Raw genomic sequence first — 27,597 nt, forward strand, 5'->3', positions numbered from 1 at the left:
TCCCTCAGCTTCCTGAAATATTACCAGAATCTCCTGCCTAAAAATACTGTCTAAAAGTCCTGCTCTTATTTCAAATAGAGGAAACACAGAGCATTTCCTCTCATACTGGGATGGATTGTTACACGTAGTAATTTCCAGCAACATTTGAGTCACTCAACAGGCTTCATTTTATAGAACAGAGCTTCATGAATTGTTCTCATAGATTTTGTGAGGCAATTGAGAAGTCGACAGGGGAGCAAGAAAGCTGTGGAAAACATTCAAGCTGATCTGTACACAGCGTGAATCATGAATCAAAGCTGCAGGACTTCTAGTTTGACTTTCTGGCTCCAAAGAAGGTTCTAACTGGGTATTGACATACTAATGCTGTCCACTAGTCACCCTACACTGTCAGCAAACTGGGACTATTATAAGAAGTTAAACACATTGTATACAGAGTCTAGAAGAACTTGCAAAAAAAAGGGTCATTATTTCCAGGAAACCACCTGTTTGCTTTCAAATCATCTAATTCCAGTTTTCACATAAAAATGGCTCACATTCCTTGGCTGAGATCAGGCATTACATCAAAGTGAGATAACCAGTGTTTGTCTTGTTCTCCTCTCAAATGTTTATATGTGACCTATGTGGGTGGGAGTGGTTGATACATGATTTGTAAATTCAACACAGCAAAATATTTCCTGGGTGTTATTACGCAGCATCAGGGGAAAACTTCAATGTTATTGTCACAAAGAGTACAAAATCAGATGATGCTGCTCAAAACGTCAACCTGCCAAACCTTTGTTTGTGTGCTTAGCCAATATCCTAAGCGGAAGGATGAACAGGGGGAATCTGGTTTACTTCCTTTGTTGCCTGCAGGACTGTTGGAGGATGGCAGGCTGTGAGAACCCCGTTAATTGCCTGCTGGTTGCTCATGTTTAGCGAGGGTCAAACACTGCCAGCTTTATGCAACGTTGCCTGTCATAGTGATGTAATCAGGCCTCCAGTCAATGGGCTACGACTTATCCCCAGATGTGTATTTGAACTGTTGGACTTGAACACAAGCAACATGTCCCCAAAGTGCATGTCTGAAACACAAAGTTTGGAGTTCTAAACTTCAAATAAATGTGAGTGCTGTATGAAATGAAAGAAAGTACTAGTAATAGCAGTGTTTCCCTAAATGTACGTTGACTCATACTTACCTGCATTTAGGTTAATGGATGGGGAATTACATAACAACAATCACCATTCCGCTTTCCTCTTTTCTCACAATTTGCATTTTCATTTCAGAGATGCAATCATTTGGTAATGACTTACAGATTCCCATTTTGCTCCTTGTGCTGATGACGTGTAGAGTTACGACAGAGCAGTAAGATATATTGAGTAAATTTAAAAGAGCTTAAGAACTGTGAGAATTATCCTTTATTACAGAGAACATGCGCAAGTATGACTAAGACATCTGGATGGAAGAACAAAGCAGGACCTAGAGAAAGATTGATGTGTATGGACAGTGAAAGCAAGCACCATGAACAGTGTTGTGAGAGAGAGAACAAAGTGAGAGTGAGATCTCTTCAGTGTAGCGGAGAGGAGGAGGAGGAGCTCTGGCCTTGGGTCCCTGGGCACAGAAGGTGCTGAAGTATAGCTGAAGCTTCGCTGCCTGTTTAAACTCTAAACTAAACAAGTTTATATGTTCAAGTTAATAACTATGTTAAAGTACCACATCTATTTCACACCAAAGCTCCTTGCACCAGTTATAGTTTCAAGTTACTTTGAAAATCAAGATTTTAAAATGAGGCTTATGTATACAGTAAATGAGTAAAGTACCCATATGACATTTAAAAACTGCAATTAAAAAAACTTCACCTCAACCAGCTACACCATTAAAATGCTGCTTACACATGAATGTATCAGTAACAATAATCCATTAATATAATACAGTATGTACTAATCTAACACTGACTGACTGAAGGGTCACTCTACCTGTATAATGAGTAGCTTACTTTTGATCTATAAGTACATTTTGCTGCTAAGAGTTTAGTACTTTTAAAGCTGCAATAATCTATATTTTTATATTAACAATGGATCAAATAACTTTGTGTAATGTCATAGCTTCCTAGTAATGTCAAAACCACAGAGAACTCTATTCTGCAAGTCCTATCAATGCTACAGAGCATTTTAGCATCTTTTAGCTCACTGTTTCAGCTTTTACAGCTGCTGTACTGTTACGTTTAACTTTTAACCCTCTTATAAACCTGGGAGCGGGGAGAGAAATGCTACCTAGGCAAAAGCCCACCATACACAGGATCCAGTTGGCCGGCTCTTAGGCCCCCAAGGAATAAATGCACAACTGCAGCTAGAGCGATACTACCTACGGCTACTTACCAGCTCCTATATTTGGACCCACCCAAATTCTGCAAGGCATTAAATTATGATTTTAAAAAATGTCACATTTTCCTTACCTCCAAGCATTAATTCTGAATATATTGTAGCATTAGATAAAAAATTATATGTGTTCAGCTTTCAATACCCTCCTCCACATAGCGGCCATACACATATGGCTACCTCCAGTTATTTTATTTTTTTTCAGCCTGTCAGTGCACATTCTGTTCTAAAGGCCTTACAAGGCTATAGATTTTAGGAAGTCGATGGTGGCCTATCTGTATATGCAGATGACATTTGTTGCTAGTTATCTGGAAGATGCACCACCTCTCCAGGGAGGACTTCTTCAAAATTCTACAGAGAACTGCAGTGCTTGAAACCAAAAGTTACTGTGGAAGGACTGCGTGGGAAGAAGATCACTTTAGCTGACAGTGGAAAACGAGATAATGCTTACACACGACTTATTAGCACCAACTAGACTTCTAAGAAACAGGGGGGCTGCCTGTCAGGCAATAATTCTGCAAGTAGCAGTCCTCTCTGGAACGCTCTTGGTAAGGCTTGACAATAAATATTCTCCCTGGGAAATGGGAGGGTGAGTGATAGTCAGACCCCAGGGCTCTGAGATTGGCAACGTTACTGGCTGGCCTGCACTACCATCCAGGAAGAAAGCCTCATTCAACCCCTATGCTCAGTAGGACAAAGCCGTAGACAGCTGCAAAAAGGGAGAACTAGCACCAAACCTCCCCAAAAATCAAGTGTACAACTTGAAAACAGATTTGCACTTCTGCTGCAGGACCTTGGATCTCCGTCAGATGACCTGCTTAACTTGTCATCCACACACAGCAGCTTATGGACCGAGAGTAATGCTGAAAGCAAGAAGAAGAAGAGCAAATGACTGGGCCTCAAACTGTGATTGTGGGTGATTTTGCTGCCAAATATGTTAAAAAAGCACAAGGAACACCAACATGCAGTATAGGCTTTCTTTTTCCAAGGATACTGGTTATTGAATGGATATTTCTGACTACATAACAAAATCAACATCCATGAAACAACCCAGCTCCTTAATACAACTTTTAAGTGGCTGTCTACAACAAAGAGGAGTTGAAAGCTTGAGCAGATTGTTGGCTTTAAACTAGACATGCCCTCCATTCAGTGCACCTTATTGACAATTTCAACCACAGACATTTTTTTTAAGGCCGATGGACTTTGTCTTAACAAGTCAGGAGTAAAATTGTTTACCTCAAATCTATTTTACCTTCTGCATCACCCATCTGTTCCCACCGCAAAGGATATCTAAAGGAATCTAAACAATGACAAGACATAACACAACATGCTAGAAAACTTGAAAGAGAGCCACCTCCACCTGAAGAGAGATTAAAACATGAAGAAAGTCAGAGCCAAGAGAGTTTCTCCGTCCCTGATGCCAACTACCACCTGTGAGGATTCACCTCTCCTCATTCAGGTCAAACTCCAGTCACCCTCCTTTTAAGAGGAGAAGGGTGACAAATCAGTGATTGGATTTGCCAACATGTTCTTCAATTAAACAAAGATAAAACTGAAGTAATTGTTTTTGGGGCTAAAGAAGAACGATTAAAAGTCAGTGCTCAGCTCAATGGCCGTCTATATCCTTGACGTTCCACTTCTGTGTTGGCATTTTAAACTCTGGTCGATTTATGAGGACTATGGTTAACCTTTTCTCAGATCTCTGCAGGGTAAATCCAGACAGCTAGCTAGACTAACTGTCCAATCTGAGTCTCCTGTTGCATGACAAAAATCAACTTTTAAACGTACACGTTCCACCAAAACAAGGTACTTCCGAACCTATTTTGCAGCGGCAGCGCGGCTTTTCTCCGGTGGTTAGCGCCGCCCAAGATGGTTTAAAGAAATGCCAATAAACCAGAGCACGTTTTCCTCCCATCCCCGAATGCTATGTGGAGTAGTCAGACTCTCCTCCAGCGCACTTTGGTGGAGGGTCTGGCAAAGCGAGACTAACTATCAGCCCACAATCACCTCAAGAATATATCAAGAATTAGAGGACTTATGTCTCAGCAGGATTTTGAAACAGTTGTCCATGCATTTATCTTCAGGACTGTACTGTAATCTTTCTTTAAAGGTCTCTCAAAAAAGGTTGACCAGACAGCTGCAGCAGATTCAGAACACTGCTGCTAGAGTCCTCACTAAGACTAGGACAGTCCACTCTCACTGGTTTTAATATCTTGACTTCTGGCTCGATGGGCAAATCACATTTAAATATCACATAGAAATGTTTGTAGACTATGACAGAAGCTTGGCTTTTTGTGCAGAAAAAAGAGCAGTTTCCCGCTGATGTGTAGGAAGATGATTGTTGAAGCAGATCTCCTCTCAGTTTTGCATTACAGGGATGTCATTTATCAACATGCTGCTGCCTCCACTCTGAGGCCACTAGATTTCATTTACCATTCTTCCCTCAGGTTTATTACATTCACCGATGCATTCTATATAATAAAGTTAGTTGACCTTCCCTTTCCGAGAGGCATAATAACCATCGGTTATCTATCTACAAAGCCTTTTAGCCCTTTTTGGAAAATTGCCATCCTGCATCATATCTGGCCCATACCTAACACGCTACAGTGATTGGCTGATGCTCCAGGAAACCCTGTGCCAGAACAATTGCACCTCTTTATAACTACCATTCTCATTAACCTTTATCTACCTGCTTGAGACTGCATTCATGGACCCTGCACATCGTACATTATCAGATTTTTGTTTTAGATATTTGTCTGTCCATCTTTTTTACTTTGCTTCTGTAATTTCTGTTCAACAAAAATATTTAGTATTTTGGTATTCAAGTGAGTGCTATTTATGGCAGCAGGACAGTGTAAGTTGGAATGTTAGAAACTACAGTGCCCATGTTCATCATAATGAAGAAATATGTCAACCAATGCAATGACTTGGCTCATTGATATGTTTTTTAAATAGATTTTGGACAACAAGGAGGTCCATGATAGTACAGAGGAAGAAGGTGCAGTATATCAGGCGTTTGCCACACAGACAATTGTTGTTGGTCGGACCAATTGTTGTTTTTTGTCTTTTCATGGGATTTGTTGAGAATAAGAAAAATATGGAATATCACCAGCCCTATCCTTTAGAGGTAGAAATGAATGTGAGCAATAATGGCATGTTTATATTGTTTTAACAGCAAAATGGGGTTAAACATTGCTGTTGGCACAGTTATAAAATTTAAGCACCTGGGTTTACATATCGTTGAGAAGAGTTGAGAAGAGAATGTACTGCTCTTAGGACTATGATACAAGAACACAATTATTAAAAACACACTGAGGATATGTGCAGGTAGCAACGTTACCAAATGTTCCAGAGGAGAATTTCCTGTGCCTTATTAACTCCAGGTTTAGCAGCTGGCATCCTGCTTCTGTCTGTTCACCGTGAATTTTAAGCACTCAGGGTAAATGAGTGTGATGCAGCCATGGTGTAGGAATAACATTTGTCTACATCAGCGCAACAGCCAGCGCATTCAGTGCTGGAGCAAACTAGATTTTGAGACATTTTCCTTGCTGCTGAATTTGTTTGCTGAGTTCATTCAAAGGTATGAAAATCTGGCACAATATGAAATAGACTAGAGTAATGCCACAGCCTGAAGTTATTCCTCAAAGTTAAGTTAGTCAGGCAGGTGATAGACATGGTTGGTTTGCAACCACACTACCTGAAAACTAAGTTCAAGTACAGAATGACAGATGATATATTCTGGTTTTTATATTGCTCACTTTGATTCGTTTCAAACACTGCTCTAAACCATCTAAACCTGTTGAGTTACTCTGATCACATCATTCTCCTTAAAGCCTTTTTGTTTGTTTGTACATTTTATTGCAGAATTAAAAGATTAGGAACCGAAGCTAGGTTTTATATAACAGTGTTATGTAACAGTGATATCACAAATTGATAGCAGAAAGATTAACACGCTACACACAGAGACATGTGTACCAATCACATCCATACACTGAAGTTAAGCTCAACCACATGTGCTGTTAATTCTCCAGCTTGGTCAAACATGATTAAAGAGGAAAACATAAAATTGCCTCTTTGAGGAAATAAATTCAGTCATAAAAACAAAGGAATTTGCTAATGGTAGAGGTTGATGTTGAAATGCTATCTTTATGTCATTGAGAGGTTGGAGTTTAGGTTGATGGGGCCTGAGAAATATGCAGACACTTGATGGTTTAGACTCAGATGCCAAACCATAATCTGATCTCATCCTTGCACCTTGGCTTAATGGAGCTGACGAATTGTCTTAATCGTACGAAGACCTTGAAAAAAAGATCGTGCACTTAACAAAAGTGCTTCTTTGACTCAAATGAAAACTTGGAATGTCCTTTTCTGCAGCAAATGCAGGATTCATGGCTCTGGTGGGTATTTGCTTAAAGAGAGTCAGGAATTAATGGAGCAAACTCATTTAATTTTTATAGATCAAGAATGTTATTCAAGAAGTTAACAATTTGAAAGGATTTCAAAAGCTCGACGGGGCTCCTGACCCCCAGTATAGTTCAGCGGTCTGGCCCCTCGTGTTACGCGCCCCTGGTTTCCCCATTTCCCCCCGCTAACTCCATGAGGGTCTCGTGTTGATTTATCTAAGTAATAAGCATTTGAATGTTTATGCCTTGTACCCTGGATGACACCATCTGCTACTAATCTGTATTTCCGTTGTTGTGTGCACACAGCAGCCCAGCAGCTCGGGACAGAGTCAAGTACAAAGACATTGATTTCCCTCTTCCTGTGTGGCACTGGCTCCATCTGGATATTTCACCAATATCACTAGTCACTCTAACAGTTCATCCTTTACAGTTACCTTGTCTACTGTAGTCAGACAGAGTTACTATAAGAGTTACTGAACACTCATGTTCTGTAACATTCAAGCCAAAAATATGACTCAGTTTAATTTGTTGACCACATAAGGAGAAACACAGGCCGGCTAACCGTTTCTTTAAAAGTTGAAAGCTTTAACATACACAAAGATATGTACAGTATGTGAATATAAGATGAACATGTGTATGGTAAGAGGGAAAATGTTTTTTTTTGTTTTTTTTTTACATTTAATGTAATGTAAATTGATGTCATGATGACATTTGGTGCAACTATTTCTTTGATAAAACTTAATTTTGGTGACATCACTGGTGTTATGCACTGCTCACTGCCATGGTGTTTCTGTACAGCTTCTATTCAAATATTACTTTAACCTTTTCTTTGGTGTTTGACTTTCTGCAGGTGGCATAGCTTTCTTTCTTTAGCTTAATTGGCTATTTGGCTATTTCGCTGTTTTGGGGACAGAGCCTTCTCCAGAGCAGCTCCCAGGCTCTGGAACTCCCTCCCCCAAGAGATCCGCACCTCTGAGTCCCTCACCATCTTCCAGTCCCGCCTCAAGACCCATCTCTTCACCTCAGCCTACCCATAGTCCACCTGCCCCCCTCCCTTTTTCATCTGTATCTTGTTTTGTTCTACTTGTTTTGTTTGCTCGTTTTGTTTTTTTATGTTTTTATAATCTACCCTGCCCTGTAAAGCGACTTTGAGTCCATGAAAAGCGCTATATAAATTCAATTTATTATTATTATTATTGCTGTTCAAGTTTGAATTGTATTGAAAGGACCCTATCATAGTATTATATATATGCATTAACTGAGCAGTATTTCTATTTTGAATTTGGTCAAGACAGACTTGATTTTAATTAACAAGTACAATATTACCATCTGAAAGGCAGTGAAAGTAGCAGGAAAATAAAATATTCTAATAAAGTACCTGCAAATTGTACTGTATGCAAGTACAGTAAATGTTACTACATTCCACCACTGCATAAAATGTATATGTGAGATTGGTTGATCATATATTAGTCATTAATTATTGCTATGAGTTGGCCGAGTGACATTTGTCTGAGTACAGTTGTGCGTGCATTAGTGCTCTGTGCTGCTGTGGGTCAGCCTCTGATATCATGTACTCTGAGCCCCGTAGTAGTTTACACCATGGTGTTTAAGTCTGCATGTGAAACCTCTCATCAGTTAGGTCGCCTATAATTTATTTTAAATAATTTCTAGAACATTATATGATATAAAGAAAAGCTTTGCTTGACACTTGCATGAGTCACAGCTATATGACAGACGTTTTTGACATGTGCACAAATATCCCCATCCCTTGACTATGAGTTGCACTGAGTTCATGAAAACAAAAGAGCAGAGATCCTCAGAGGTCTTTGGGGGATCATTAATGTGATGTATATTTTGGTTTTCTCCTACAGGAAATACTCATTTGGGAAAGTAAAGCATTCAAAGCTCAGGCCACAGGCCAGAGAGGCTACCAAAACATTTCACAGGCGATGTCGCTGGCATTTTATGTATTAACTGTAACTCTATGTTGTCTCGCAGGTTTATGCTTTGTCTTGGCCAGGTCGTCGTTGCAAATGAGAATTTGTTCTCAATCAGCTTATCCGGTTAAATAAAAAAAATAAAAAAAAGCACAGACTGAATTTCAGTTGTAGATGATGAAAAGCAAAATAAAGCACTAGATAGGGAGTTCTGCAGTGTATCTCACCCCCCAACATGACACTCTGCTCTGTTCAGTGCTGTCATATACATTATACAGTGTCCTAGTACTCTGCAAAGTTGGATGCAGACTAAGCTCTTCCCTCTGTCACATTAAATGACAAGGACCAGAATGTGTTATGATGTTCGGGTTGGCTATCCTTGGAATCCTTTTATATGCAAGTATAAACACATCATTCTTTACAGGTGAGATCAATGCAGGGAGTACACCCACAGCAACCTCAAATAGACAAGGAAAGTGCTCATACATCAATATATCACTTTGGTTTGTGAACATGTGCTCACTGAATCAGGCTGTTGCAGGTTAATTCATATAAGAGAAGATACTAACTCCTTTCAAAAGAAACACAAACACACAAACACACACACACACACACACACACACACACACACACACACACACACACACACACACACACACACACACACACACACACACACACACACACATTCCAGCACATTAAATGGAGAAAGAACATGGCTACATAAATTTACTCCAAAGACAATTTGTTATGTTTTTTTCCAGTAGAAAGTCTCTTCTGCTTGCAGGAACACTAAAGCTTACCATGACAAGGCAGACTCGATCTTGCCAGTACATACCTATCTTTGTGGCATAAAAAAACATGCACGCAGACAGACAGACAGACAGACAGACAGACACACACACACACACACACACACAATGCATAATGTGGTGTCTGACCAAACAATAGGTACCACCCCATAAATTCTATGCAGCCTCAGCCCTGCTTTCTTTATAATGTATACCATCAGATTTTGTGATAGGAAACCTGGCAGCTAATATTGTGCAACTTCAAAGCTATATTTTATCTGCTCAGCTGAGGCTGGTGGTGCGCAGAGAACAATCTGTGGTCCGCTTCAGTTTCATGTAAAGCACACAGTCCAAAAACACAGAGTAAATCAAATGCAGAATATAGGACAGGGGAAAAGGCAGAGATGAGTGCAGTAGTCTTCACCTACGACTGAGGGAGTTAAGACAAGGAAGCCTATCAGTGGATTTATAATTCTATCATCAGCGTCAGTGTCAGATAATGCGTCAAATGTAATATCTTTTCCGAATGAACTTGGGATGAGTAATGCTTGAAATTTCATTCCATTCCAGATAGGTAAAGTTTTCCTTCAGCCTCTCACGTCAGCAGCGATAATGGCAGCACAGAGGGAAATAGTAGTAGTTTTTTTCAGGGCATGAAAAAGTGAAAATTGTGTGTCTATCTCTTAACATTAAAGAAAATCAAGTGGTTGCCGGTAAAATGTCTTCTGGATTTATTACTAAGTCATTGACTGTGGAATTACACTGAAACTGAGAAGGAAAAAGCTTTAGATTAAACCTGAAAGCATACATCATGTAGTCACCAGTAGTTACTAAGGTATTGCATAAACTGTTTGATTGTTGACAAGGGGGTCTCAAAACATACACTTACAAGAACATACAAAGCATTACAAAACAACACAGGAACTAGATGGCATTGAGATGAAGAGGATTGGTTCAAAAGAATTTTGATCAGCAACTTCAGCATAGTCCAGTATTGTTGATGTAAGTTCTGAAGCCAGTCTATTTCTGACACACCAATAGCAAATTTACTCTTTTTTTTCTTTGTTTAAAATATGATCAATGTGTGGTTTAAATGTAAGTCCGGAATCAATCCATAAATCCAGATATTTAACTTCATTAACTTTTTGGAGAGATGTACCTTCATAACAAACTAAAACCAGACACTTGGATTTGGAGTTGAGGTTCTGTCTCATACCAAAGACCCTTGTGTAAGACTTTTCTTTAATTGAGTTTGTTAGCTGGCAACCAAGTTTGTAAATTGTTAATCTCAGATTGCAAAATCATTTAAAGATTGCAAAGTATCTTGACTATGTGACAATAAGGCCCTGATGTATATATAATAGTTTCAATGTATACACTGCAGTATATAATAGAAACTAAAAACACCTTACATATTCCCAATACAAACGGCATGCAATAATACAGCCACATACATACAGCCACTACCTTCCAGAAAAGAGACAAATATTTTACAGTGAATAATTTCCACAGGCATATAACAATGATCTAACAATTTATTTATACTTGACATTCATATTATTAATGATTTAGCACTTTTAAATCCTAAATTTCAGTGTCAGAGCCCTCATTTTTATTCTGTTACTATAACAGTTGTAGTCAGTTGTAGCTGACATTTTGTTGCAACTGTGGGTGAGAACAGTAAATGTATAGCTCAAACAATGCTGATGGGTGTGTCAGTATAAACAGTAGTAGCATCTGTGTGTCTGGCAGCCAAAGAGGTTGCACCCAGTTGATGTCATAGCTCTGTGTGCTGATATGTTAAGTGGTCACAGCCAGTGATACATAAGTACATCTGTTCCACATACTGAACAAAGAAAATCTGATGCTTGTCCATGCAGAATGTGGACGGATGGATGGGAATAACGGCTGATAAAATAGTTTTTGGCAAACTTAGCTGTAATTATGTGTAATTGAGTATGTGTCACTTCATTGCATCACAATAATGTGGTTAAATTAATTTGATGAAAGATATTCAATCAAACCACTCATATCCTTTTGAATCCCAGTCAAAGAAAAGCTATCATAATGAAGTACATACTGGAAGTTTAACAAAGATGAGTGAGCTAACATGGATGGCTCCTTTTTACAATTTGAAGCACAGACGTAAAAGAACACCACAGGCACATATAACAAGAAAACAAAACCTCTTTAAACTTGTCTATTTTTGGTCTTGATTTAACCAAGAACTAAAAACAAAACCCTTACTCTCTTCTTTCCCAGTAAAATCCTAGCCAGGGGTTGGAACTGCTTTAATGAAACCTGCATGGTCTTTGCAGCAGCCTGCTGTAATTATGCAGTCATGTTGGGGATGCTATGCACAGCAGCACTGGTGTCATGAGACAGAAGGGCCCCACTGCTGGACTGAAACAATCGCAGCTTCCCATCCAGGGTCCCAGTTAGCAACTAGGAGAGACAGAAAAAAAATGGCATCACGTTCAGCTTTTGTGGATATTTCCTAGGAACTGTGTCACACATCACTCTTTTTCAGGACTCTCTATTGAGACAACCAAGTTGCAGAACAGCACACCTGCTTCCTTAAAGAAGACTATCATCAGAGGTCAAGATCATTACTGTGTTTCTCCTAGAAATTCTTGATTTTCCATACCTGCCATATAACACAAAAAACATGAAGACTCCTGGCCTGAACTTTGTTATACAACTTTGTTTAATCTTGAGGTTTCCTGTCAGTGCTAGTCATGGTGAGTCAACTGTTAAGACATTAATAAGACATACATCAATAAACTAACATCCCCCCACACACCCATTTAAACAAACACACGCACGCACGCACGCACGCACGCACGCACGCACGCACGCCACGCACGCACACACACACACACACACACACACACACACACACACACACACACACACACACAGTAACCAACATGTGGCTGCAGTACACAGACAAGCACACATGTAAACAATCACTATTTCACTATATTTCTTAGCAAGAAGGGAGGATTATCTCATCTGTTTCTATCAGCCAGTAGAGCAGATGAGGGTGAGGGAACATTACCTCAACACCCTGACAGCCAATCAGCAGCAATAGCAATAGGAAACCGATTTGGGGTTCAGAATGATACATATTCATATCTGCAGCTGCTCAAAGTAGAGTATATGATATGATGGAACAATCATAATTCAAGACAGTTGTTCACAGACGGCTCTATTTTCACTCTATATTCAAGCATACGTGACAGTTAAGACCAGGGTGTGTGACAAACCATTTCAGATCTATTTCATACAACTTAAACCCAAGGTTATTTGTACTACACTTAATCCCACCGTCTTAAAGGACTTTACAAATCCTACATGATGACAAAAATAACTGAAAACAACTCAACAAGTTGCAAAGTAAATGGAAATGCTTGGTGAATGATCAGATCTGCTGTGTAGCATTAATGTCATTTATGGTGATTTCAGAGATTTTTAGGTGGTTGTAAAGACAGAGTGTCTTTTTAAAGTATATTAACAGTGGACAGCTTGGAAAACAACTAAACTTAGCCCAAAAAGTAAGGAAATTTGTGTTTGGTAGATTATTTCTCTGTGGTAACAATGCTTTTTGGCAATAAATCTTATACCGTTGGAAAGCCTGTTTAGTTCCCTCTCAAATGGTGCCCCATTTGTAAGGAACATGCATTTGTGGGATGAGCAGCAGCGCTGAGTATGTGGGTTGCGCCCATGAAAAATTTGCCAAACAGCTTTTCTTTGCTGTTGCTATTGACTCTTGTTTTGAGCTTCTGGTACCCCCAGGTGCTGACAATCAGGTGCCCGATTCTGCAACCAGTGGCCATCCCATATCTCCACAGTCTGGGACCAAACTCTATCCTCCAAGATGACAATGCTCGTCCCCATAGGGTGGGGTTTATCAGAGACTATCTCCAGAATTTGGGAGTGGAGAGGATGGAATGGCCTGCCAGCAGTCCTGACCTCAACCCCATTGAACGCTTATGGGATCTGCTTGGGCGTGCTGTTCGTGCCAGAGTGAGCAACACAACCAAGTTGCCTGACTTGCAACAAATGCTGGTTGAAGAATGGGATGCCATCCCACAGCAGTGTGTGACCAGGCTGGTGACCCAGCATGAGGAGGAGGTGCCAGGCTGTTGTGGCTGTGCATGGTTCTTCCACATGCTACTGAGGCTCCTGTTTGTGAAATGAATACATTGTTAAATTGCCAATATGTCTTTTTTCTTCAAACTTCAATCATCTAATCCACCAAACGAGTAAATGGCAGAATAAGCTGTTTGGCATTGGCAGAGAAGATTTGGCAAATTCTTCATGGGCGCAACCCACTTACTCAGCGCTGCTGCTCATCCCACAAATGCATGTTCCTAACAAATGGGGCACCGTTTGAAAGGGAACTAAACAGGATTTTCAACGGAATAAGATTTATTGCCAAAAAGCATTGTTACCACAGAGAAATAATCTACCAAACACAAATTTCCTTACTTTTTGTGCTAAGTTTATTTGCCAATCAGTGATAAAAACCACATTTGGTACAACAACAATCCAACATTTTTTCTTATGTACTAAAGCTGTTTTATTCAGGGGAAATCATCTTTTACCAGCCTGTGCTGGGAAAGTGAGCCCCAATAGCTGTGTTCTGAAGATGACTAAACAATTTACAAACTGGGTAGATTTAATCTTCTTTTGAGGGGTGATCGTTGCAGCCCCTCTCCTATAGACACACAGAGGATTTGCAGGTGTGTGTGTGTGTGTGTGGACAAAGACAAGAAGACAAGAGGATTTTTCCAAAAAAGGCAGCCAAGTAAGCACACTACATAAGCATGTGTTGTCGTGTTTTTTAGCTTATAAATGTGTTTGAGACTCTCCCACGAAACAAACTGTTTAACAGCTCACATCACTAGCTCTTCTATTTTCAAGAAGTCTTCTTTCTCCATGACCTCCTGCTCAATGACCTTAATCAACAATAGCCAAGCTATCTGAGTCCTGCCCGAGCTGCTAAAATAGCTACTTAAAACTCAAGAGGGTCAGAGAGCAGCTCCATTAGCAACCACAGCTCTCTTCATCAACTGCCATGCAAAACCATTAGACTGTATACGTACACAGGCATGAAAGAGTTGAAGCTAAATCGCAAATTTTCTAAAAAGGTGATAACCACCATTAATGGAATTTTAATGTCATACACTTGCAGTAAACATCTGTAATCCAATGCATTCCATCTCTGCAACCTTAAACATCAAACAGCTAAGCTGATGAGGACCAAGGGTTTGGGAGACCTTCAGGGTCAGAAGTCAAACTTTCTTGCGAGCTAAATTACTGTAGACAAGTAGGATGGGGTCATGCTCACATGTGAGATATTTGTCTTTCTTCAAGATCCCACTTCTAGGAAACACAGTTTTCATAGGTATCTCTGTTTGAAAATGTATTTGCAATGTCAGATGTACTTATGCAATCCTGTCACCACGGTTTTCAAGTCATTTGCAAGCATCTGTTTTTCACCTTTTATTGACCTTTAATAATCTCAAAGACATAAATCATGCATAAGAAACAATGTTGAAAGTGTGGGCTGCTTCCTCTTTTTAATGATCAATTTGGTTTTCATAATAATTTGTTTTTCTGTTTAGAATATTAAAATTGTCATTCAAAACTTATTAGCAACTAGGGATCATAAATCCAATCGAGAATTTGCATGGCCTGTCACGCATGTTACATAATCTAAGTTATTGTCAGGCATGCTGGCTTGATACCACGGAAAAAAAAGACCACAAATCAAATAGTTCAAAGCAGGAATAGAAATCATGATTAAGAATCCAATGTGGGTTGAATTTCCAGTGGTGAACACTGTGTCAAATATTGGCATTCTGGACAACAGAAAGTGTCCGTCTGCAGAAACTGGTATGAACAATAGCTGAGGCTTTGAAGATTTGAGGAGCGATGTGTTTTCTCTCCCAAAGGATATCATTCATCAGTTGTAGAGCGCAGACTTCATAAATGCCAACATACCAGGATGTTCTGTACTGTACATACTGAGAGGGTAAAGAAGATCCACATGAGAGATGGGAAAAGGGGCAGACGGTCAACAGGGTCACATTTGATGAGGTTACAAGTACATGAACTGTCAGTGAAATACATGTATAGCCTGATGCTAGAGGTGATGGTATTAGTGGGCACTGGTGTATGATCCCATGGAGATCTATTTAACCTTATATTCATATTTATGCATGCATAGTATTAATACACAAAGTTCTATATAAACCTACATTCCAGCTAAGTTTTATTTTTGTTCTCCCTATTGTTTGTTATGAATGTCTCTTATTTCTCTGTAACAATGAGAGAAGTGATAGTAGTCAAAATTGGTAACTGAAGGCAATGACCAGCTATATTGCCAAAAATAATATACTCCCGGACAGCTGGTAGACAAGTCGAAAGCCATATGCACATTGTGTAAAGCCAAATTAAAATATCACCGAAGCACGTCAAGCTTGAGCTACCACCTACGAACTAAGCATAGTACAGTTAACGTGACTCAGATTGATGCTAGTGGGCTCAGGCAAAGCACTATTTTGGAGTTTTCCCATCTGGTCGTTGTTTTTGTCATTCAACAGCAATTTACTGGTGAAATAAGTTATTGTTATAGTTATTACATTATAATTAAATCTTTAATTTTGACCATAGCATTAACAATAAACAAGTTACTGACTTGTTTAATACCCTTCTTTTTTTCTTCTTTCGTAAAAATAAAATAAATAAATAATAAACAAATACCAATCTTAAAGTCAAGTAACTTTCTTTGTATTCATTTGATTCCCAATCAAGATACACTGGTAAGAATTGCTTTCCATTGTTAATATGTACTTAAAAACAGTTGTGAAATGCAAAATAATGGAGTTTTAGTCATTGTGATAAAACGTGATTAATCGCGATTAACTATAGAAATTCAGCGATTAATCGCGATTAAAAAAAATTAATCATTTGACAGCCCTACTTATCTCTTATCCTATTTATTATTACTGATGAAAATGAAAAACTATCCAAATAATGTAAGTTACAGTAAATGTACTGTATATCTGTCCAGCTCAGACTCCCTGCCTGTTCATCCATCTGTCTCTGACAGTCAAGGTAGAGCTCATCTATAAAAGCCCTGGACAGGCCCATCTGTGTGAATTTTACAGAACACAGAGAAATACAGATACGATTAGACTCACAGCAGTCCATGTGCTTGCTCCAGAAGCAAGCACAGTCAAATTTCTTTCTCTAAGAAAAATGCAGGAAACACCCAGAAATACAAAGAATAATGAATGTTTATTAAGGCTGACACAATCACAGAATACATTATCATTTCAACGTGACAGTGCTGGAGCACTAGCCCGGTCAATATCTCAGCTGTTTTAAAAGAAGTTCAATGTCATCACCAAAATGGTTGCACAATGAATAATCACCTTCAATTTTTCAGCAGCCGGTTAGCTTAGCTTAGCACAAAGACTGGTAACAGGGGGGAATTAGTCTGTCAAAGGTACCAAAAGCTTATCAATTAACATATTTTTTTCCATTTGTTTAACCATTTTTTCACTCCACTAATTAGGGAAATACAGTATGCTGTTTGCTGTCTGTCTGTCTGTGCATTTAAAGTGATCATGTGGTTATGTCATTTTCAGTTACATATATATATATATATATATATATATATATATATATATATATTATAGGTATATATATTTATATGTTATTTCATACTTTGTGTTCATGCCAACTTTAAATGTGCATATCTGAGCTACCTCAATGCATTAAAACTGCACACTGTCATTCCAATTTACGTGTACTGCATATTTGGGGTATTCAGGCAAAGAAAGGACACTATTAAGGAACACTATCAACTATCTAACCAACTAACCATGGCCAACTGAGAAAATGCTGTCTACTACACGTGAATGGTTTTGATACTTAAAATCTCCTCTTTTGACTTTGTAACTGGACCCAAACTCTGTATTCCCTCACTTCCTGTGCATTGCCTTCCAGCTGTGTTAAACACAGACCAGTTGATTTCAGAGAGGGTGTCTCAGCTCAGTCTGCATCTCACTCTAATGTGACATTCTGGAGCAGACAGCAGAGTGCACCTCTGTGTTTGCTGTCTGGCCACTACAGTAAGAAGAGATCCTTTTGCTCTCTGGGGTCAGGCAAAGAGGAAATAAAGAGACCAAATATAAAAAAAAAATATAAGGAATGTGGATAGCTTCTTAAATGCCAAATGGCCACAAATGACAAGATACAGTAAGCATTTTTTTGCCTGCCTGCAAAGAGCATAGATGATACATGGTAACATTTGGAGACAATAGCATCACTGAGGTTGAAAGCCAGTGAGATGATTCACTCATTGTTCATCTTCCTAGTTGGGACGATATAACATGTTAACTTTTAGAGACAGCTGCTTGTGTCAGTAAGAGGTCACAGTCCTGCGCTAACTCCAACACTTGAAGTGCAAATGAGGTCTTAAAGCAACACTAAGGGCCCTATCTTGCACTCAGCTCAATTGACTCTGTACACCGACACATGTATCATTCCTATTTTGCACCTGACGCACAGCGGACTTTTCCCTCCACAGACGCATGTCGGTAAATTAGGGAATGTATTTGCGCTCCTGGGGGCGGTTCAGCGAAAAGAGGAGGCGTGTTCCGGCGCAAACGTTACTTGATGCTATTCTGCAGTTTCAGAAAACAATTCCGCCACTGACCAGGAAAAACCTGGTCTAGTCAGTGGCGCTAGTCTAACGTCAGTAGCGCGTTATTCAGATGCTATTTTAGGGGCGCATGCTTGGCCATAATGTAGCGTGTGCACAACGCGCATACACTTCTCTCATCTAAATGGATGCATCAGTTCCCATTTTTGCAAACCATACATAATTACAAAGGAAAATATTACTGAAAATGCGCTTCAGGTGTTTGGATAGGTCAGGAGGCATTTTACAGTATAATCCTCAAAAAGTCGCAGCATTCTTTGTGGCTTGTTGTGTTTTACACAACATTTCCATGAATCATGAATGTGTTGATGACATAAATGAGGAAATATTAGAGGACTTAAGGAGACGTGATGTTGAACTACGGCGGGAAATGGTCCGGGAGTAATGCGCGATGTGCTCCTGATGGAGCGGGTGGACGGAGATGGAGTTGGGGGAAGAGGAAGGGGCACAACAGGAGCAGGTGGTGCGTTTGGAGGTACGCTCCTGGCTGCAGCAATCCTCTCCAGACTTGAGGAGATGCGCCCGAGGGGCCGCAGCAACATCGCCACCCGGACAAGACGGGCATTTATTACTTTGCCGCATCTTGCATCGGCAGCTCCCGCTGGCGTGCGCCAGGCAAATCCGCCGTCATAATAGCAATCCGCCATGGAACAAGCGCGCCTGCTCTTAAAGGGAATGTGAGATGACGCTCTGATTGGTTTATTGCACGTTACGCCCAAACCACACCTAGCTACTTCAGACCAACCCATTTTAGATTTGCGTCGGGCGCAAGAGTCATTTATCCCGCCGGTATAATAGCAACAGCGCCCAAGATCCGCCCACAAAGATACTTGCGTTTTGAGTTTCATACATGCGTTTCAGATCGTTAAAATAGGGCCCTAAAGCACTTTTCCCACTTTGGTTCCCCTACAGGTTGGAAGCGGAATTGTCCATTAAATTACATTAAGCACATTTGCCAGATCAGGTAGCGCATCTGTAGTTCGAATGAGACATAATGAGACATTACGACAGCGGTAATGGACAATTCCGCTTCCAACCTGTAGGGGGACCGAAGCGGGAAAAGTGCTTTAGTGTTGCTTTAAGTATTTGAGGGAAAGAGATCAGACTTCTCACTTTATCAAAATACTGCAACTGCAAATATTATGTAATAGTTATTATTTAATTCTGATCCTATTGTTGAAATAAAAATACTAAGAGAATGTTTGTTTCTTCTCATATCCCCTTCCAACAAACACCAACATGTATGCATTTAAGCAGTGGTGTTTAGTGTGCAATAATTTGCAAGTCTACTTTTATGGTAGCACATGTAGGTCCGACACAGGAGAGCTTGCAAAACTTTACAGAGGTATGCCGTGTGAAATCCCACAAGATTTTACAAGACAACAAAGTGAAGTGACAGTAAAAGTTGGGATCTTTCATTACAGACTAAAGTACAGGAATAAACCTGAGGGAATGAACCCCGGAGGTAGATCTGCTTGCTTGATGGTTTTTTAAGTATTAGGGTGGAAAACATGAGTGAAATATTAGTGGGAAATATGCATTGCATTATCTGTCTGTGCCATGCATCGGAGGGTTCAGCAGTAAATATGGAGAACATCTCGTCCTCGAATGTGGCTGAAAAGCAAGGTGAACACAGGATGGGGACACTTTTTGAAAGTATTTTTACATGTCTTGGTAAGAAGGAAGCACTGGCTTAAGAAATTCAGCAATGTTACCATAATGAAGTCACAGGGCTTTTTTTTTTACACATCTTGTTTTTAGTCCCCATCAGAAGAAGATAGATATGTATGCATCCATTCCAGTCAGACACTACATCAACCAGAACAAGTTTAACTACAAGCAACATCTGCCTGAGGAATAGAAAAGACATACTTTTCAATTAATGTGAAGGAGTTTTTTGTAATTATGTATGTCTATGAGCCATCAGTGTATAACAGTACCGTACCATGATTAGCAGCAAGATAAATCTGCAGCAATGTAGAATGCATCAGCAACATTTCACTAGTTCTTTACTGTATAATTCCAATTTATCTAAACCAAGTGGCAAATCCTTAAACCTACATAATGCATCCTGCCCTGCTGATCCATTGTTTTTATTTATATGTCAACTTTGCAGGATGTCAAATGTTTGACATTTTTTAATTATTAGCATAATAATGCATCTTGACCAATTACACTGAGTAATTGAAGCTGCCCATTGTAACACAAATAATATCTCTTTAAATATATATACTGAGAATAATATGGTTATTATTCAAAGTGAAACAAAATGCCAATGGAAGGAGTTTTTACATACTTTTAGTATAGATATAATGGGTCAGATTATATCTATACAGCAAACTAAAACAAACTAATGAGTGGACGTGGAAGTGAGCTGGGATTGATAGACTACTATTTAAAGACTGAGCTGAAGAATGAAGGAAGAACTTCCACTCTTAACTTTAAGCTACCACAGACGAGAAGTCGTAAAAATGCTATGGATATAATAACCTAGCAAAACATTTACTGAGCTCATATGTCAACAGATCCGTCTCCATGACAACTGAGCAAACTCCCTCAACTAATGAAGATTGTGTGATACGGTTGAAAGTTAGTAAGCCTCAGGTTTTGTCGAACCACCCTGAAATGAATTTGACAAAGTTCAGTCACAGGATGTGAATCTTTCAATTTCATACAGTTTTATCTCAATTTGCTAAAAATTTCCATCCTCTAAAAAGAGGTCCTAGGAAGGATTAAATAGGCCACAGTGAATGTTGATTTCAGTCACTGATCAAGCACAGCCCTTTCTCTTTGGGTGGACAGACAAAAAGGTAGCTGTGCAGTGGTAAATGCACATTACTGTGTAGCTTTGTGCTAATTGCATTCAGAAAATTGCTTGACAAACACTGGTGCAGACAGGTAATTCAATAAACTACAGTATTACTGGTTATTGGTTAGTATGACCAGTTATTTCATGCGGAACTATTCCTGTTCTTAAAATGAATGTGACAGAAAACTACAGTACCAAAGTAAATATAAAGCCTGAATAAATAGTAAAAGTCAGAGGGGGCCCTTAGGGACTTCTGGGACTTCAGAGAAGGCCCAGCATATCAGCATTTTAAATATCATATTTGACACATTTTAATTAATGATAATTTATTCTCTTTTTTATTCTAATTTTAACATGATTTTCTATCAAATTTGCTTCAGAAATGACAGTGTTAGTGTCCTAAAACCTTAACAATAGAGTTATCACAGTTAGATTGTCTTATTGTTGTCTCTAGGCAGAAAAAAGGTTACAGCTCGGTCACTGATTGGTTAGGACTTCATGACCCGGACAGAAGTCTGGAGCTTGTGTGTTAGTTTAGTAAGTGACAGGTGAATCAGCCAATCACATTTTGCTATTGTAGTGGGTGGGACAAAAAAACATGCCCTACGCCTTCCAGAAGGCAGCTGACATTAAGCTAGGGTCAAGAGGGGTCAGTGAGCGCGAAGTGAGAATGAAGTACTACGGAGGACAACGACATCATGGGTAGCTTGATAGTATCGCCTTTTTCAGGACATGCTTTCAAAGATAAGCGATCGATAATCCGAAATGGAAGACCAACTCCAGCATTGGATTTAACAGAAAAGGGGAAAGTGTTGATAGGCAATTTAAGACTTTGGATTTTATATTCAAGTATCGTTAAGGGTAGCCAAATAAGGTAAGCTTCCGGATTTTAGTTTACTCGAAATCAAAGCTGTCTTGTCAATTTTGCATTGTCATGGCACTTCATCATGGCGTAAGTTTTGACATTTAGCATCTGATTATGTTGCTATCTATATAGCTCATGCCATAGTTTGCATTGATATTATTGTCATTTCTATTCTAAGTATGCAGAAAGACATCCAATGGATTTAAGTGGAATATGAGGCATCGCGTAGCTGGCGGTGGTGTGTGCGCTCACGATGTGTCGGTTCGGTTATTAGCTGTGTGTTCTGTGGTGCTGATGATAAAAAGTGTGTTTGTTCATCGGAGCTGTGTGTCGGAGCTTTTTACCTTTTGTGGTGCTGAAAATGAAGGTGTGTGTGTGTGTGTGTGTGTGTGTGTGTGTGTCTGTGTATACACAAAGTATATTGAAAGCAATCAAATCCCACTCACACACAAGGCTCAGATATTGTAAGTAACTAAGTTTGCTTTTATGATTCAACAGCTCTTACTCGGTCAACATGTGTCAACACAATATACATCCTACTGTATGTTAGGACTTGAAGCATGCTTTGATTTTCAAAGTGGGAAGACATGTTTCTTTATTTAGCTGCAGACCCTCTGGAGCCATCCAATTTTTTCACACATTTGTGATTTTTATGACTTCTAACTGGTCAAATCTTGGCAGATTCTTGTAGTGTGAATGGTTAGTGACACAAATCTGAGAATAGAAACAAATGGTGGCTAACAGGAGTTGACCTCATGAAACAGATCTGATTGATACAATTTGATACAATTTGATACGTGATGTTACCCTGAAGAATAAATATATTACACTGAAAAGAGAAGGTTTTGATTATTTGTACAAATTTGAACATTTCTAAAGGAATATGGCCAGATTGGTGGCAATAATTTGTCAAAGTATTAATGTGCTAGATGTCAGGCTATCCCCTCCCCTTATGCTGTCTGTGTTTTACCGTTCTCAAAATCCCTTCGCTACGGGAAACAACAACAACCTCCGAGCTACCAAGCTACACACTGAAGATGGCAAGTTTTGAATTTGGATCATCCAATAAGGCAGGCCTGCATAGTTCTTTCAGAGAATGATTGTAAAGATTTATTTTGTAGTTATGTTGATTGTAATGATTAACCATGTATTCAGCTAATTAATTGGTTAACTTCATTTAATATTTTATGTAGCGTTTTCTTTTTTTGCGGAGACTTAGCCATTCCAGAGCTTGCCTCCCTACATGCAAATGTTCCACCTACAATAAAAGTTTTTTTTAGAGGTTCTGCTTTGACTGCATGTCCTATCAAACAAAACACAATGTGCAGAAGTACTGATGGGGAGTGAGCATGCTCTGACTGATGAAGTGTGTCTTCAAACTCTGCAGATTACTGTAATTCAGCCAGTCCATGGCCATGGATCAAGCTTTCCACTTTCAAACTTGGAAATCTGAATGTATCATTGTGCTGCAAAGTTTAACTGAATGGAGTTACACAGATGGACATGAAGATTTAAAACATGTGCCTCAAGTCCAAACGGCAGACAACAAGACCAGCAGAGGTTGTGCAGCAGAGGTTGTGATATTATATTTTAAAAAGGCTTATTTTGCAAATACACTTGCTTTGAACCGTTCCAAAGGAAAATTATTGAGTGGACAATAAAACATTTCCAAAGGGAATGCGGCTCTGTTAAAAAGAGATTTTGAAAGGATGATGGTATTGATAGGTTTGGTATGTGTGCATGCAAATGTTTGAATGTATCTTATATATTCTAAGGAGTTTCTAGAGACCAGTCAGTTTAAGATGATATGGTCTCATAGTGAAGCCTAGCTTAGAATGTGTGAATCTATTATGAGTTTGGGTACAACTTTCACACAGAGGAATCGGAGCCAGGAATGTGGGAATCTATTAGGAGCATCGGCCATAAAAGGTTTAGTTTAAGAGTAAAACTTGTGTGCTGAAATAGATGTCTCATGCTGTGTAAGCACAAAAAGAGTTTAAAAGGTATTCATTCTGATGTACATGTTGTTCATCCTTGGGCAGACGTGTCTGTATGCTCATGGTTGTCCCAGTGTCATGAAAGTTTGTTCACTGTTTAAATAAAGCTGCACTTGATTTGTACTCTTCGGACTGGTCGTCATCTCTGAGGTCTCCCTACATCATTTCTGAATCATCACCCAATAACAGGTATGAAGTACAGCTGTAAACTTTGATTTCTTATTTTCCTGATGGCAAATCAAGATAGACAAATTAAGTTGCCTGTATTAAACTTAACTAACTTACTGGTTCAATACAATAATGTTTTATTTTTGGCGAGACCCTACAGTCCCTAAATTTCTATGGATATCTACCAGTTTAGATTGATAATAGGCCAAGCAAAGAAACAGTTTTAAATTCATTCTAAAATAAAGAGATCACAAACTGAAGCATTTAAAGCATTTCTACATTTGGTACTCACACAGTGCCATCAATATTGAATTTTGTCAGTGTGCAACAAAAAATGGCATAATATTAAACTACAATGGATCCAGTTAGAAATTGTATAAACAGTCAACAGAAAAGTTGGAAAGCAGCTCCTGGACTGAACAAACACAACATCTTTTGTTGACTGTGAAACTGTGCAGCCAATCACAGGCTGGAACAACCCTGCAGGCAGCCACTCATAGACGTGGATCAGCACAGTGCACAAAGCGAGTCACTAGATGCCACAGGGTTATGGCACTATAGAGTGGTCGTCAATATCTGATTGGACTATAAACTGGCCACCACTGGTAAATCCCACAGATTTGGAGGATATCCATTTTAAATGAAAATGGTATTGGTCCAGGAGGCTAAAATTTAGGGGAAAAAAAGTTTGCTGTCTCAGTAGTGTTTGCAGATGCAAGCAGCATTTTTATTAGGGTTTATACATATTGAAATTCCAGGGTGTTTTGTTAACACCTCCAGTATATTGTGCAGTACTTATAGACACACTTAAGAAACAAGGGTATGCACCTACACACTGAATCACACACATACACAATTAATACAAGTACACCCATCCCACACCTGTGACCTGCTAAAAAGATTAGAGCTTCTTATTATTTCTAGCACCATCGTTATATTGAATTATTTCCTGGCTATTAGTAGAGATCCTGTGAGGTCACTGACATACAAGTCCACCCACCATGAACTTTGGGATGGTCTTAATAAAGCCCTGCTATGTGTCCTCAGCCTCAGGACATCATTCCTATGTTACAAATGTCTACACTTATACACACTCATTGAGTTCAGAGCAAGTAGAGATAGTGCAGACATGTGCAACCAACTGACTCTATTAACAAAATATTAGTGAACATTGCAAACATGCAATCACATCATGAAGATGACTCAATACCAATAAACCAGTATTTGTTTTTGGAAATGTGTATTTTACTTCTCCAAAGTGAAATTCAAGTCAAATACACATCTTTATTGAAACTCCTAAAATAAAACTTAAGAGGTGAAGCAATTTTATGGACTGAAGACCACTGACTGACACCGCTTCTCACCGTGATCTCTTGTCTTTGCTTTCAAACATTTTACTCTTAATACTGTTTGAGATGCTTGAGATAAAAATTAAACTACTGACGTGCATACATTATCAGAAGAGGAGCGGAGCGTAAACAAACATTAACAGTGTTGCCTGTATGCATGTCCCCTGGGGTGTTTATGCAGAGTTAACATAGATCAACATCTGGAAAGTAAAAACAATCTCTTGTTTTACTTCAGCTGTCTGATATATCTGATCTCAGTCAGTGAAAATGAAAGTAGGACATTTCCTGAAACTGTACAAAATATTTACTTACTGGGATGTAGAGAAATATGACTTTATTTAAGACAATGAGATCTTTCAGTTCTGGGAGAAGGGACATTGAATGAGTGGTAAGGAAATAACAGAAACTCAAAGACAAAAGGTAAAGACAGTTTCTTACCTCTGGTGTAGCAGGGTTGAAAGTCACACTGAGCACTGTGTCTGAATGTTTTTGAAGTCTGTGCAGGTACCTGCTGCTACGGATGTCATACACGTAGGCCTGAAATGAATGAGATGGACTACATGAACAACAGCAGGAATGATCTGTAACTATGCAGTGATGTACCGATGTAGAACCTTTATGAAGTTAAGTTAAAGAGTTAAGTTGACCCACGTAGTGAAGCTCACTTGATGATCAGCAGAGGTTTGTGACTATGTTCAGAGATTGGCTAGCTCTTGTTGATATCATAAATCAGACATATCAAATCATGCAATACTGCGTAAACTAAAATGACTGGGGCCGGGTGTCAAACTTAAACCATTTTTGAGTGATAAATAAATTCTGTCTGTTGCATTAAATACTCATAATTGTTAAGTATCGAAAGTTGGCATCAAACACTTTGCAAGATTCTTAGTTTTGTTTTATTCTTTGCTGACTGACAGTGTTCTAAACTCAACAAAGTTCTTTATTCCCTGATCAAAGGAAAGAACTGCTAGTGTGAAGGCAACATTAAACACTGATGCACAAAGCAGTTCCAGATATTTTGTTATCTGTTGCACCTGTAACCACGCCCACCAGTGATGCCACAGTGTGCTGACACACCCTGGAGTACACTTTTTTTTATCAATGCAGCAAGGCAAGAAGTTAAACAACTGGAGAGAAAAAAACAGATCTTCAGCTTGCATCAAGTTGCTCTTTAAATGGAGCAACAATGATACAAACTCAACAAATTGTACAGGTGTAAAATCTAAAACATCAAAACACAATCATAGCACTCAACTACTGAAACACTTCAAAATGTAAGTGGCCATTGAGACTATTTAACAATCCTAATGAACCCTTGTGGATATACAGTATTAGTGTTTTTCTGCTTTAAGATAGTAAAAACCTCGCTTATCATCCCTTTACTTGTGGGTGTTAAGTACAGTAGGTGTGGATTTTACACTTGATCTTGGGTACACACAAAGACAACTGCATACTGCTTGTGTAGACATCTCAGAATCAACACTTATAATTGAAATCTTAGAATATATATTGAAAGTGTTATCAGCTTGTTAGCACCGTCTTTTTTTATCTGAATACAATCAGTGAGTTTCAAGACCAATTTATTTGCTTCAGTGCCAGGAGCAGAGATAAAAACAGATGTGGGGATGTTTGTTACCAGACGACGACTCATCAGATTCCTGCAGCTGTTTTGTATTATGTTTCCCTGAAAAATGCTTCAAGTGAGCGCTGTCTAACGGTCCATGGGTAGAGTGTCTCCTGTCTAAGGCATATGACTTGTGTGGTGCCTAACGGGGCATTGGATACTTAGAATACTTAGCATTAGAAATAAGTTCTTTTCAGGAATGCTTAAATATCACATGCATCTGCAGATGTATCAGTATATCAACTGTAACTAAAGCAGAGAGCAGGGCAATTGAGCCTGGGGTTTGAAAATTACCTTGCATACTTCTTGATTGACAATTCAAAAAAAGAAAACATATCCTCTGAATAATTCATTTCAGGAATTTCATTCAGATAACAAGAGGGAAAGTCAGAACGGGTGAAGATAATACATATTTCAACTGAACATACAACAGGTTAATATTGACCACACTGAAATCATATTCCACTTAGATTGTTTTTGGCACTACAGTATGTTTTTTTGGAAAATGTGTAATATGATCTAGGGAGTCTTTTTAAAGTATTCATGTTTTTTT

At 39.0% G+C, this 27,597-nt stretch overlaps 1 protein-coding gene across 2 annotated transcripts in view; it reads right to left on the reverse strand.

Moving 5' to 3' along the window:
• Positions 1–10,196: 10,196 nt before the first annotated feature.
• Positions 10,197–27,597, reverse strand: part of wdr27 (WD repeat domain 27) — a 48,831-nt gene continuing 31,430 nt past the window's right edge. For both annotated transcript variants that reach the window (XM_039782992.1, XM_039782991.1), the window contains exons 23-24: positions 25,856–25,954; positions 10,197–11,931 (exon numbers count right to left, since the gene is read on the reverse strand). In XM_039782992.1, the coding sequence (XP_039638926.1) occupies positions 11,818–11,931; positions 25,856–25,954 (213 nt within the window). In that variant the 3' untranslated portion in view covers positions 10,197–11,817. The remainder of the gene's footprint in view (positions 11,932–25,855; positions 25,955–27,597) is intronic.

Source organism: Perca fluviatilis, chromosome 19 (genome assembly GCF_010015445.1).
Source record: "Perca fluviatilis chromosome 19, GENO_Pfluv_1.0, whole genome shotgun sequence".
Classification (NCBI taxonomy): Eukaryota; Metazoa; Chordata; class Actinopteri; order Perciformes; family Percidae; genus Perca; species Perca fluviatilis.